The sequence below is a fragment of the Pieris napi genome, chromosome 23 (genome assembly GCF_905475465.1).
Source record: "Pieris napi chromosome 23, ilPieNapi1.2, whole genome shotgun sequence".
Lineage (NCBI taxonomy): Eukaryota > Metazoa > Arthropoda > Insecta > Lepidoptera > Pieridae > Pieris > Pieris napi.
The window spans coordinates 3382315-3397939 of NC_062256.1; the positions used below are offsets into that span (position 1 = coordinate 3382315).

At 34.2% G+C, this 15625-nt stretch overlaps 1 protein-coding gene across 1 annotated transcript; it reads right to left on the bottom strand.

Annotated features, from left to right (window-relative positions):
• Positions 1-7: 7 nt before the first annotated feature.
• LOC125061302 (zinc finger protein 479-like) lies at positions 8-15467 on the bottom strand. The gene is made up of 15 exons (XM_047666677.1): positions 15110-15467; positions 14655-14826; positions 13966-14007; positions 13104-13196; positions 11904-12038; positions 10433-11017; positions 9706-9836; positions 8845-8919; positions 8110-8248; positions 7601-7701; positions 7101-7227; positions 5907-6038; positions 4101-4301; positions 3282-3422; positions 8-1435 (listed from the first exon to the last, which is right to left on the bottom strand). Exons 1-15 carry the CDS (start codon positions 15181-15183, stop codon positions 1307-1309), a joined length of 2277 nt encoding a protein of 758 aa, XP_047522633.1. The 5' UTR covers positions 15184-15467; the 3' UTR covers positions 8-1306.
• Positions 15468-15625: the final 158 nt, after the last annotated feature.

The following is a 15625-nucleotide window of genomic DNA, read 5'->3' on the forward strand; positions in this document are numbered from 1 at the left end:
CTTGTTTACCTACATGAATAAAGATATTTTGAGTTTGACAAACTGGCTAGAAATAGTTACCATAGAAAGATTGAACATAAATTTGCGGGTAGTAAAAAAAAATACCAGCCCGTTGCCTTATAACTTATCTAGCCTGTTTTTTTTTATATGTATAAGGTAATAAAGTGTAAATAAATAAAATAATAAATAATACATTTTGATACAATTGACTGTCAATTTTGGATTTATACGATCTTCACCTTATGTTAATTGGCTTATCAGCTTAGCGTGCCAATTCTTAATTCCCAGTTCAAAAAGTAAACCGTAAAGTTTACTTTTCCGTGCCCGATGTTGCAAGGTTATTAAATTTTGATCAGTTGCCATATATGTTCTCTTAAATTGGTTATATAAAAAATAGCTTAAGTTAAAAATGAGTCAAAAGTCCAAATACTGCCTCAAATAATTCAATAATACTAAATAAAACGTTAATAGTAATAGAGAAATAGCTACAAAAATATTGAGATCAGTCCAATTTGATTAGTAGTAAAGCGAAATTAAAAGCTTAAATATCAATAATTTACTTAAACTTAAATTAATTATAAAATACTAGTTTCACTAAGTTTGCCTGCCATATTTGTCATTCTAATCATACGGTCGGTTAGTTTAATGAATGCCTATTGAAAGAAAAACGTTTATGTAGCCAATCTAAGTTTAATTTAACCATTTTCCAAAAAACTTTGTCAAATTGTTCGGATTAATACCTACAGCTGAGTTTCATCATCGGACGTCGAGGCAGAATACGAAATTAGAAGTATCACCTTAAAAAAGAGCGTAGCAATTTTTAAAAGGCCGGCAACGCACTTTCGAGCCTTCTGGCAATGTGAGTGTACATTGGCCGTGGTAGGCCTGGTGAGACTCCGGCCTGTTTGCCTCCTATTACAAAACTATATAAAAAAAATTGCTGACCATCTGTGTGATTGTATAAAAATGATAAGAGGTCTTTGGAGGCCGACTCCAGTCACAATATCTGCTTGGGGTAAATAGGAAATTGTTAAAAAACCCCTTTAAAATCAAGGTACTTAGGTGTAACATCCCAAGCTAAGATGGTCGCTAACACCAAGGTCCGACATGAAATCCGTTAACTGACAGCTGACAACTGACACCTGACAGCTGAGGTGTGCTAGCTCAAGAAAACCAAAGACTAAAATTATTTATATTAAATCATTATTTATCTACGTCTTTAAACTATGACGGACAACACATTATTGAGTTTTAAAATTACGATCACCTATTTTTGATTTAGTATATATTGTATATGGCATTATATTTACATTTTATGATTATAATACATAGACTTATCTATTAGAGGGTTGACGTCGAGAATTTTGGGGTCACATGGTGTCGGCCACACCTGGGACTCCATTTCACCTGCCATGTCCCCTGAATCTAGGGGGCCCTGTAAATTTTATTAATACAATTTATTTATGGTTCAATCTTTAGTACGATTTTGATAAACCATTTCAGATTATTCATTAGTAAATATAGAATCTATACAAATTATTGTTTTTAATCCTGTTAAGTACTGGTATTAGAAATACATATTAAACATTTATAATATTAAGAACCGCTTCTCTAGGCAAGATGGCGTCGCATACCAGTGACGTAACGTGCTTGTAAACACGTAACAAAAGATGTTTTTTACGTATTAACTATCATTTTCAAATTACACAAATACACGTCATATATTATCAAGAACAGTCTTTGACGAAATTAAATAGTAGTAGTACCCCCTTCCCAAAATATATTTATATTTTAATAATACCGATAAACGTAGATAAAAACATATTTTCTAAATTATTTCACATAAAAAGACACTATATTTAAATCGAATATAATATGTATTGACATTGCCTCGGATTATCAGGTACTGTTGATTTTTATTGTTGCTTTGGTTAATCATTGACATTTCTTCTATTACTTTTAAGAATCATAATTAATTTTGATTCGATTTGCTTTGCTTTTATTTAATTGTTTTACAGTTTGAAATCATTACTTAACGAATGAAATGTACGAATATTGTTACGACCAATCAGAGCAGAGCAAATGCCTTAGTGGTCGAGGCGCCATCTTGACTTTGGACTGCGTTCAGAGAACGCGAGAAAGTTCTGATTGATTATACAGTGGAGCATTCTGGTGTTGAGACTTTGGCCCGAGTTGGGTCTATGTAATTTATGGTAGACTGTGACCAGTGGCGTAACAATAGGGTGGCAGGGCTGGCAAAATGCCACGGACCCCCGACGCTAGAGGGCCCCTGCCCAAGAAATATGTTCTATGGATGAATGTGGAGTCTCCAATACGCATTGGGCTAGCGTGGGGACTACAGACCATTCCCTCTCGCCTAAGAGAGGAGGCCTATGGCCATTGGTGGGACATATACAACGTGTCATCGAGTAAGCTGAAAATCTCGAATTTATTAAAATTACAACGGGACGAATTTTACTGATAGGGCCCCATCAAAAGAATTTGCCACGGGCCCCAGATGGTATAGTTACGCCACTGACTGTGACTAAATGTGACATCGAATATCGATGCCTAGAACCGGCTCGTCATAATTCAATTTAATAAAGTGTTATTTGTAGTCTAAATATTCTCCGACATATATATATATATATGTTTTTGTTAAGCAGGCCGCACACCAGCCATACATTTGTAACTCGATAATTGTGGCGCTACATTTGAAACGCGACACATTTATCGCCCCCATACATTTGTACGTGAGCACGCACACCGAGGAAACATTTGTGGCGGGCGCACTTTGTGGCGAGACGTTGTCCGCGCTACACGAATTCAAGATCGAACACGTTCGTTTTTTGTGTCGCGTTGGTTTGCAAAAATGAAAGACAACATTGAATTTTACGTTGAGTTTATTGCAGAGGTTGAAAAAAACCCTGTATTATACAATCACACGCTCAATGATTATAGTAACAGACGGATTACAGAAATTATTTGGACTAAGATTGGCGAAAAATTCAATGAAAATTCGTACATTGTGCAATCTTGATTAAACGGATGAACCCAATAACGTCTTTTTTTTCTCATTAATCGCCACATCAAGAAATCTTCGTCATCAGACGATGATGTCGACATTCTCAAAGCGGTGCCACGCTACAACTGTGCTTCCGATGTGCGCATATACAATACATTTGTATATGCATACAATTGTAGCGCAACGATTGTGGCGACGTAAATACCGTAAATAACAAATGTATGCCTGGTGTGCGGCCTGGTTTAAAGTAACTCACCTTGCCAGTCCGTTTCCCTCGGCTCCGTTTGGGCCAGGGTTTCTTAAGATGCACATATGTTATGTGAGCTCGCTTTTCGCTCGCGTGTTTGAAACATTTGCCGCACATCTCGCATTTGTATGGACGGAGGCCGGTGTGAATCTAAAATGTAATATTTACATCTTAATATATATAAATTACGTGTCACGTTGTTTGTCCGCGATGGACTCCTAAACTACCGAACCAATCAATCAAATTTGCACACCGTGTGTAGTTTGATCCAACTTAAAGGATAGGATAGCTTACATCTCAATTTATACCCGCAATATTATTTTATTGCAAAATATTTGTTTATTATTTGATAGTCACAATTCTAAAAGATGGCGCTGTGTTGAACGCAACGTTTCACATAAGCTACAATTTAATGGCATAACCACCAAAAAAGCATGGTGGTCCCCATGACTGGTCTTCTCCTACCGGTTCCCTTGAAAAATTTACTACTATGAAATATGACAAAAACCTTAGCCACCGCAACGCTTGGCCGGTCTGCAAGTACTAATATATAAAATTTTTGTGTCACAATATTCGTTCCCAAACTCCTCCGAAATGGTTCGACCGATTCTTATAATTTTTTTATGCATATTCAGTAAGTCTGAGAATCGGCTACTGTCTTTCCTACCCCTAAGTGATAAGGGGTGTCCACCCCAATTTATTTTTTATTTTTTTTTAAATATTGTGTTATAGTGATGATGATGATGTCGTGAACAAATTATTTAAATTATCTTAATTTTTATATTATAATGCAACAAAGTGTAAATAAATAATTAAAAAAGCACTTACAAACATATGCCGCTGACAATTACTATGGGTCGAGAAGCTCTTCCCGCACATGGCACATGTGTAGGACGCTCGCAGTTCACTGTGCACGCGCCCATGGGCAACTAGACGTTGCTTCATACGGAACGATTTGCCGCATATTGAACACGCGAACGGACGCTCGCCAGTATGTACCCAGCGATGGTCCTTAAGGAGGGCGTAACTCTGAAATAATTAAATTCATTTTAATTTTGTGGCCTTCAGACGTCTCTGGAACCCCAGCTGCAGCAATAGACTTTATGGTTTTGAAGTTATACTTCTATAAGGCGCGTTATGAAAAATTTAGGAGAGTGAAATTTTACGATGCGCGCACACCGTGACACAAAATTATCAGTATGGGCGCCGAGCGTGCGCGAGCGAGATGGGAATAAAACAATCTACAAGTAAAAAGAAATAGAATATGCGTGACGTTAGCAGCTATGCCAAGAATTTTGAATGACCATAATTACATTTGTAGTACCTTTTAAACAAATAAAGGAGTTTTAATTATTTCTTCAAAGAAATTTAGCAATGCTTTTTCACAAAGACCTATTGTTACTTAGTTAAAAGGTTATGAAACATACCTAGTTATTAAATTGAATTAATATGTAATATAATAAAATAATAAATAATAATTATTATTAATATTAATTAATAATTGAATAATATACTAAATATTAAATATTGTTAAATTATTAACTGTAAATATTTATTATTAATTATATAATATTTAAAAAAATAAAGAAAGCCAAAGAATTATAACTTCTTACGCGCGTACATAAGTACACGCACCTTTTTTTTTTTGTTACAGGAGGCAAACGGGCAGAAGGTTCAGCTGGTGTTAAGTGATATCGCCACCCATGGACACTCGCACTGCCAGAAGGCTCACAAGCGCGTTGTTGGCCTTTTAAGAATTGGTAAGCTCTTTTCTTGAAGGACCCTAAGTCGAATTGGTTCAGAAATACTTCAGTGGGCAGCTGGTTCCACATAGTGATGGTGCGCGACAGAAATTGCCCTTTTTTATATAATAGGGGGGCAACGAGCTTGCGGGACAACCAAAAAGGGCAGTCTTCGGTCTTTAAGGGGGGGAATATACTCGATTTTTAAACATTTGGAGGTCGTATCTTGGAAGACCCCCACCGGAAGCCGATTCCACAGTTCTCTAGTTCGCAAAAGAAAATGCCTTGTGAAACGGACTGTGGAAGACCTCCAACCATCAAGATAAAAACCTTAGGAAAAAGACCTAAGGAAAGCTCAGTTATGGAACGATGTCAAGGTGATACGGATGGTATTTCGTATTCTTTCTTGACGTCTGATGATGAAACTCAGCTGCAGGTATTAATCCGAACAACTCCTCTGAACACTCTCTATGGTAAATGCGGTAGAAGATGCAGAGAGATCCCACGTCTCTTCACAACGCCAAGGTATTAAGCCGCTCGGAAAGTGACTGGTCGTCGACGATTCGAATAGCCCTTCGTTGAATACAGTCAAACGGAAGGAGCTGGTGCTGGAGAGCTCCCGTCAAGGTGATAAACTGGTACACAATTTTTAATATTTCAAGTTAAAATTTATTTATTTGATCAACGGTATTCCTACAGCTACTTATTAAACAATATTCAAACAATTACACTGTAGTCTGTACGCAATAGCCAAAACGGAATACACATTTAAACATACACAAAGCACAATTTCACCTATACAAATACAAAAAACACAAAAATACAAAAAATATACAAAGAATATATATATATATATATATGTATTTATAATAAATTCTAAGTTCTAATTTACCTGAAACATTCTCCCGCAAACCTCGCACATACAAGGCGACTTCATCGAGGGGTAGTTGGTTCGATTCTTGTCTGGATGCTGTCGTCGGAAGTGACTGTGGTATGCGCGGGAGTCTTCCAACTCGACGCCGCACTAAAATAACATCTCGTCATGATCGTAGAACAATGTCGGATTTGAAAAAAATCTAAATTTCACTTTTTATCATATTTGGATACTACATTGACTCAATATTACGGCTACATTAAAAAATCCATGTGTTTTAAATTTCAAATTAAACAGTCGGTGACGGATTTGATAGACGCTCATTAATTTTTTTAGATAGCTGTGTAATTTAATGTTATTATTTCTATTTTTTTGCTTGTATGCAACTAACTTTTAAAAAAAAGTTATGACAAAAAACTAACATGATTATATTATTTTGAAATGGCTGCCCTGCAAAGTTTACTATTTGTCAGATCCGTCACTATTCTACGACTATGACGATCTATCTTCTAAAACTTTTATACAGTACGCAATAATTGTTGCACCCTTTTTTTCCTAAAGAGAAGAACATCGTGATTATAGTGGCCAGTACGAAATACGAAAATTTCATAGGTAAGGACCTAATAATAATTAAACATAAAATTTTATTTATCTCCTATTTTAATTCGTCTAGCGAAGCGGGCGGGAAACGGCTAGTCTAACATATAATTTATTTATTCACAAAAATACATACACTACTAAGTAAGCCTGTGGCGAACAATATCGTCCTCTTTTCAACTTTTTTATTAATTTTAGTGATATATTCAAGTATTACGTAAGCACTAGTGGTGAAGGGGGTCTTTGATTTTCTTATTTGGAGATTACGTCAGTAATTATTTACTTTTTTTACACATACTGTCTATGCTTGAAAATGAAATGCATTCTCGAGAATTCCTACAAAAGATTAATACGTTTATGTAGTATTAGCCTAGCCATAAAGGGCCGGGTCTGCTAGTTTATATTAAGTGTTTAAGACTTAATGAAGACTGCCTAGCTTAGAACCTTTTAAAACGATAATGTCGAAATTAATAATAAAATATTTAATTCATAAGATACACAATATAGCTACTGTGAAATCACTCTGCGAACATTTAAAAATAGCAATAGCTATAATTACAATCGACTCATACATATTTTTTTTATAAATAAATTATTATAACAATATAATCTCACCTGTTCACAAGGTATAGGTCCTTCAGCTTTTCTCAATTGGCTCGGATAATTTTTCTTCCTATCAAAAATATCGTTTTTCTCCATTTTCTCGCGTGTTTTCCTGCCTTTCCTCGACTTGTCTTTTGAACTACAAATAGAAGCGTTTCATAAGTACTAAGATTTAAAAATAGGCTAGGTTCTGCTTATTTTTGAAATAATAAAAGCACTTTGCAGAAGAAATAAACAATAGCGCTACAACCCCTGGTCTTAGGGTAAGATTTAGAATCGAGGCATACCTAAGTCCGACTCCCGTACGTCATAAATGTATTTTGACATATAGTTATTACATAGTTTTTCTTAATAGGCAAGGTGATCCTGTATCTGACACATTGATAGAAAAGTCTAGAGCACAGCCGTGATTCGACCTCACGATCGTTGATAGTCGCATGCGCAAATCTGCTCTTTAATGATCTATCAACTTTGATCTTATATAAATATCTAAATTCACCATTTGAACTTACTCGTTGGTATGTCTGGCGGACACACTTAAATGTCTCTTATACGCCTCCGCGGATACAAAACGAACGTTGCATAACTCACAAAGCGGCCCATCGTCGGGCATCTGCAATAAATTTAAATCCTATTAAAATATAATTTAAAATAAAGAAATGGTCAACAAAACCAATATCGCGTTTTAAGTGCAACAACCGCTATCTAGTGACCAGCATGAAAATTCACTAATTGAATAAACAACATGCCCAAAACATCAAATTTAATAAAAATTTGACAGTACCCAATTCTAGGAATCCCCATTTCTATAGTTAACTTTTTGGTAATCTGTGTAACTGAAGCATTCATTTATATATTTTGAGTTCGAATTAATGTTCATATTTTTTTAACTTTTTCCTCTACCCTCATCACAATATTTAAATAGAGAATTTTTTGTATTTTTCCTCACACACCACACCATTTAAAAAAAGCAATATTACTTAGGACGCGTTCCGTTGTTTCACGGACATACACAACTTACTTTTCCATCATCCAATCGATGTTTTAACTTCTTATGTAGTTCTATCCCTTTCTCACTTACGAAGGAATAACCACAGAGAACACATATGAAGTCAGAAGGATGCTTTATACGTATATGTCCCATATATGTTGTAAATTTACTGAAAAATAAACATACATTATCTTCTCATTATTAGAGTCTTTCCTCCTACTTGGATTTTGTTCCGTTTGAAGTTCTCTTGGGCGTAAAGAGTCGCTAATTAAAGATTTAAGGCGGCGCCTGGTTGAACCGGGGAGCCGAGCTGGTGATTTCCTGGCTCTACGAATAAGTATTGCAATACGAGGAAATGCTGCCAGCATTTAAGGTACACTGCCACAAGGACCAAACTTTTTAAATTCATTTTAGTTTTCTATTTATTCATTTTTAACTCTAATTAGGTTAAGAATATTGTAAAAAATCATTATAAGGACAGCAGTAACTCACTAAAATTTATAATATGTTTTACCTGTAAACTTGTTAAAATAATAAATATGTTAAACATTTTTATTAAAATCGTCCCATAAGGAACAGAGCATTGGCGCGTGAATTTCACAACCCTGAGTTGAAATGTATTTTATTTTCTAAGTGCGTATTTAACAATTATGGGCAAATTGCATGAAAGCATCTTAGTCTCGATTGAATATCAACCATAGACCAAAAACGTCATGGGTCTACTTAAAAAACATTAGTTTTCAGGTTTTGTATTTGCATACTTACACAAATTCATCTTGACAATGCGGACATTGGTACTTCGTCCCTTTATGCCAACGTTCGTGGAGTCGAGCAGTTTGTCTGCGATTTATCAAAACAAAACATATATTCCACAGATTACAATGGAGCATAGACAATGTCGTGTCGATGAGATTTTTTTATGAGTCTTAATGTTATCATAATTCGACGTTAACACAGAATTGACCACCTACTTTTAAATTGAATAGAAAAACAAACAACAATATCCGTAAAAATTATAAGGCATGCAACGGGCGGCCTTATCGCTAAGCGATCTCTTCCAGACAACCCTATTAAGGAAAAAAACTAAAAAAAGAAATATGATGGGTAAAGGGCAAGTACATAAACATACATTTATAAAAAATTTATAGAATCACAAACCTTAATCTAAAATAATAAAAAAAATAAAAGAACTAAAATGCTAATCACACGGATTCATGAAATGCGAAAAAATATAATTAAATCCAGTCCGTACTGTTGCACATAGTATTGTCTTTTATTGACATAACTTTTAGACATAGAAAATCACTTTTTTAACGGATTTGCACTTATGTTTTATTATAAATTTACATAATTTTAAATTTAACCGACGTTACGCGTGCTTTACAGCGTGCATGGTCACGGTGACTGAAAACAAAAGGCGTTGGATGTCAAAAAGTATCACAGCTGTAGAAAAAGTTGTGTTATCTGTATTTGTTTCCCCGGAGTTGGTATCGACTAAAAAAATAATTGTAAATTTATAATAAAACATAACTTCAAATCCGTAAAAAAAGTGTTTTTCTATAATTAAATCCCTCACTCCTACACATTACTTGAGATTTTTAGCTTGTTATAATTTAAATAACTCACCTATGCGTAGTGACATACGGACACCTATTACAGTTATATCTCTGTGTGTGATGCGCTGTTATGTGCTTGCGCAGCGCGTGTGGATGTTTAAAATGTGTTTTACATATTGCGCATTCGTGTTCGCCGCATTCCTGAAAAGAAATGGTGTAAAGTCAGTTTACAGACGATAGTTTAACGTAATATCCAAACATTTATGAAATAATTGCATACTTTTATGAATAAAATTGAATCATTTTTATTGAATAATCACTATTTTGGATGGATACAAAGGCGTAACACATTGGCCAATCGAGTGGAATAGAGATAGATGCGGCGCAAGCGTACAATGAGCGTCACGGGACAATAAGCGCAATGGGACAATGATTCGTGCGAGCAGCCGGCGTTCAACGATTAATTAGAAGTCACATCAAAAAGAGTTCACGTTTAGGTATCTATTGCGTAATTTTATTTTTTATTATAATAGGCAACTAGGTGATCAGCGTTCTTTGCCAGACTTCTTCTTTATGGTTTCCTCCCATTGGTGCACAGCCGGAGTTCGAACTTAGTGTCCGTCCTTTGTAAATTGCCATTATTATTTTTATTGTACAGTATTGTAATAAAGTAATAATAAAAATCAATAAATTAATTATTAATTATTCACAGTCCATGGGCAGCGGTATCACTATCAGATAAGACTCCTTGCCCCCTATTGTATTAAAAAAAAAAAAAAAACTTAAACTCAACATACATTAGTGTGTCGTGTCATATGTCCATTATAAGCGTCTTCATCCAAAAACCCCTTAAAACACTCGCCACATTTGAATACTGCATTTTTATAATTCGCCGATTCCTGCCTCTTCTCAATCTCGGCCATTTGCTCCTCCACCGTCAGGTCCGTGATCGTGAACAGCGTTTCATTTAAATCTGCATTCAAAAATGGCTTCCGTCGCCTATCGATCTTTGGTTCGTCGACTTTTTTCACCTTCTTCGTCTTTTTACGCTTCTTCCTTTGCAACTCTAGAGGTAGACTATCATCAGAGGAGTAATCTTTGTCACATTTATCATAATCTTTATCATTAACATTATCCGCATCATTAAAATGATTATCATTTAAATCATCTCTATCATTAAAATCGTCATCAAAGTCTTTCGGTAACTCTTGTACAAATATATCGTTTTTATCTTGCTCGGGTATGTTTTCAATTTCAATCTTATTTATATTTTCGACATATTCTAGATTGACTATTTTATCTGGATCCAAAATTGTTATAGACAGGTCTGATGTTAGTTTATGTGTTTGTCTGTCTATTGATTTAATACTATCTATACTAATCTGTAAATTAAGAGAGATCAAAATTAATTTACACGCGGCAACGAAAGATTGTATTAAAACTCCATTACTGTATGTTTAGGCCGGCAACGCACTTGCGAGCCTTCTAGCAATGTCATTCACATTTAAATTTATATATAATATATAAAAGTATTTATTAATACAATTAAGATCTCACACGACTACATAAAAAACTGAGCGGTTTTTGCCAGCTGCCCACGGGGCCTTCAAGAAAAGAGCGTACCAATTCTAGACGACGACTCACTGGTCTAGTGGTTAGTACCCTTGACTGCGAATCCATGGGTCCCAGGTTCGATCCCCGGCTGAGACGAACATCGATGTGATGGGAATTTTTGTTGTGCTTAGGTCTTGGGTGTTTAAATATATATTTATATGTCTATCTATCTATAATATGTATGTATATCTGTTGCCTAGTACCCATAACACAAGCTTCACCAGCTTAGCATGGGACTAGGTCAATTGGTGTGAATTGTCATAAAAAAAAATCTTAAGACCGGCAACGCACTCGCGAGCCCTCTGCATTGAGGGTCTATAGGCGGCGGTATCACTTAACATCAGGTGAGTCTCCTGCCCGGTTGCATTCGTACAAAAAATAATAATTTAAATAAAATTACAAGCGACCCGCCTCGAGCAACCTAAACTAAAATAATACTGTATGTATAAACTGTTGCGTTAACAATAACAGAAAAAGAAAACTGTTTTGTAGGTTTTCCGTGTAATTTTTCTTTCCATAAAAACCTTCCCTTTTTTTAATATATATAAATAAAAAAAAATTGGACCAGCCCTCATCATGTTTTGCGCTTATCTACATATTTTAGATTAATTTTTATTTATAATTACATATATATATATATATATATATACTCACGATACTATTGTCTGCTATCAGATCCAATAAAAGCCTCCTAGATTTCAAGCACTTTGATTTAAACATATGACAGTTTGTCAGCCTCTGTGCACATTCAAAACAAATGTATTGAGGTAAATTATCTCCTTTTGATATCTGAAAAAGATACACTAAACGTAATCGAATGAGACATGTGGCATGTTTTCAGTATATAATATTTCTATAGGTTTATCTAATATATAAAATTCTCGTGTCACAATGTTCGTTCCCATACTCCTCCGAAACGGCTCGACCGATTCTTATGAAATGTTTTATGCATATTCAGTAAGTCTGAGAATCTATCTTTCAAAAATATTTTATTTTTATTTATCAAACAATTTTTTTTTGTTCTTATTTTTTTTTATGATATACAAAAATAAAAATTTTACCCCTCAACCCCTATTTTTTATTACAGTAATTTTTATTGGTATTATTATAACTAGTAGTATTTTTATACAAAGGTTTAATGATTGGAGGCTGTATCTCATTGGGAAGACCTCCACTAGAAGCTAATTCCACATCTGATTCCTAAAAAGAAATGCCTAGACAGCGGACTGTGTGATTTTTTTTCCACTTTAAGTATATCACTTGCTCATACAATAGGAACTGGCACATAGGGTTTTCCGTTTTTTACTTTGGGGAATGTTACTTGGCACTAAATCTTTACTCTGAAAATAATCCTAAATCAAAGTCCAGCACACTTGCTTAATCATGACTTGCCTACGTCAAAGTCAAAAATCATTTATTCATGTAGGTAACACAATGTACACTTATGAACGTCAAAACGAACTATACATTAAATGCATCTAATTTTACATTTACCGCCAGTTCTCAAATCAAGGGCGTTGAACGGAAGTGAACTGACAATAAACTCTCCGCCACTATTTTTAATCGTCAAGTTTTTTGTTTTACACAACGTTTGTAAGGAGCTGCAACCGTTACACCATGTTCCACATGACATTTTAAGTAATAAATACTAATAAAATAAATTAAAAACAAATATTTGTCCTCTATCAGCAGGAGGCATGGTGAAATAGGAGCAGGCACTTACATTCTCGTGGGAACAACACGCAATTACATAGTAGAAACAACTAACATCACCGCATACTATGAAGTAATGAACTCTGAATCGGGTCTGCCTTACAAAATATTGCATAAATTTAAATGAAAATTTACACTTACAGCATGTCCTGTAACATGTTCATATGTTTGTTCCAAACTAAACTTTCCAATAGGCAATAACTTCACATCTGAACCGAGACATATTCTACACACCTGTAAATAAAATTCAGCAGATAAGGGAGCGTTCAAGTATTACGTAACGCGTTTTGAGAGGGGGGTCCTTTTGTAAAACGTTACGATGCGGGGCGGGGATTGAATTACGCGTTATTGTTTTATTGGTCAATAATCTCCAAAAATTGCGTTACGTAATACTTGAACGCTCCCTAAGGGATTGATCCTGATGTAATAATTCACTCATACAAAATGGTTTTACATATAACAAGAACTTTCTGATTTGATAAATTTCAAACAATTGTCTTATTATTATTATTAGCGGCCCGTCCCGGCTTCGCACGGATGGATGGACATTTATTTTTTAAACATTTTTCTAGATATTGATATGTTCTTTAATATTGTGGAACATTTTTTTGTTTCATCGCCAATAGTTTACGCAGCACAAGTGATGGAAGATATTTTATACGATTTTTTTTACATCTTGGGTAACATTATTGTAATTTTAGTAATCCTTAATTTTTCTTGCAATTAAAATAGCCTATATTAATCAGTGATAGTGTAGCATTCAAATTGTGGAAGAATTTTTAAAATCAGTCCAGTACTTTTTTAAACCCATTCATTACAAACATCTTACATACAAATCTTTCCTCTTTACAATATTAGTATAGTAGTGCTGCATGCTGGCTTCGATTGTTTATTGCAAGCGAGAGGTGCTAGCTAATAATTAGGAGTTAAAATCACACATTGCATCTGAAGTGGTTGATTAAATTTTTAACAAAACATACTGCTATTTGATGGTAATACTTACCAAAAGATTAACAGTATTTTCATTGTAACTGCATACACTACTCTGGAAAGCAAAGAAATTATCTGTTAAAAGTATATAAGTATAAGTATACAAATCTAACAGATTATTATTTTTTTACTTATGTAAATTTAATGACGTTGTGGTTTATGACATTTTCCTTTGAATACTTGTAATGTAGAGGAAGGGTAAAACTTGCTGAAACCCGTTCTTCTCAGAACAAGGCCTTCTGGTAGTTTTGCGAAAGGATGTGTAAACGTAGTCTTGCTCTTTCGCGAATTTTGTAAACGTTTTTGACATTCATAAGCATGCCCTAAGACGCATCTAAATTTAATAAACATATTATTTTTTTTTTTGAACAGTCAGGCATAACTGGTATGTCATTTACCTTAGCCTGTATTTTACCTTTTACCAGTTAAGGTGCTGGTATACGGCCTGTCTTTCTAGATATAAAAATAAATTTACCCAGTTACAAAATAAGACAGTAAGAACAGCTGATTTTGTTGTTAATTACGAAGCTAAGAACTGCAAAAATTTATGGATTCATGGGAAATCACCGTAGATCTGCAAAATTACTATGAAAAATAAGCTAAGCCACAAATTCTTGTTCTAGTTTTAAATGTATCTGCTATATGCCATTTTATTGTACCATGAAAAATCTGTTATCATAAGGAAAGAGGTAGAATACTTACATCAGAAATTGGTACAGCACCATTCCTCACTTTTCTTAAACCACTCTTGGTGACAAAAATATCTTCAATCATGAAGTGGTCTGAACAGACAGCACTTCGTTCTCTTGGAGACCATGATTCCTTGCCTATTGCTTTTAACCAGGCTTGGCGCATTTTTGATTCGGTCGGAAACCTGCATTAAATTGTTATGAACCTTACATTTGATAAATCTATTGGAATTTTATAGAAAACAGTATTTTGTTTGCATTTTAAAATACAAATTTACAGTTTTGAAGTAATTTCATATAAATTTGTAATCATTAAAAGGTCTAAGTATTTCATGCACATCTAAATATGACTATTTAAAAAGTCTTTAGTCAAGTTTGTTAATAAGGTTTGTTAAAAAAGTTTATTTTTATTTAATAAACAAACTTGCAATATTATTGTATACTGTGTGAGACATTGATAAAACTTACACATGAAATGTAATGCCGTGGGATTTGGAGATAGTTCTCGAATCATTTTTGCAGGATTTTACACAGCACCTCATCTTTTAACTGTTTCCATAAATAAATTTTATAATTCACACAATTCGAACTTTTATTTCATACATATTTTTTTTTACATCAATATTAAAAACACGAAAAGTGTAAGTGTATGCGCGTTATTTATTTTCAACGCTACTACGCTACATGACCAATTAATAATATTACAGGATTTATAATATTGTTATAAGTTAAAAATTTCACATAAATAAATGATCCTATTTTTGTTTATTTTCAAAAAGAGAAAAAAATCAACATAGCAATAACTCTTCGATTACCGATCACACTTGCCCACAGATCTAGTATAAACATATAGTCATAGACACTTGCATTGCACCACAGATATACAATCAAATATAGTCAAAGACGTAATAAAGTTTACAAATGCATCAAACTCAAACTTAAAATAACTTTATTCATATAGGTAAATAAGTACACTTATGAACG

Excerpts from the sequence above, each read along its gene's own strand:
- LOC125061302 (XM_047666677.1), bottom strand. The coding sequence starts at position 15,183 with ATGAGGTGCTGTGTAAAATCCTGCAAAAATGATTCGAGAACTATCTCC. Across the intron at positions 3,423-4,100 it reads ATTGTCAGCGGCATATGTTT|ATTCACACCGGCCTCCGTCC; the intron begins GTAAGTGCTTTT and ends ATTACATTTTAG. Across the intron at positions 1,436-3,281 it reads GAGGGAAACGGACTGGCAAG|GGCCCCCTAGATTCAGGGGA; the intron begins GTGAGTTACTTT and ends TAAAATTTACAG.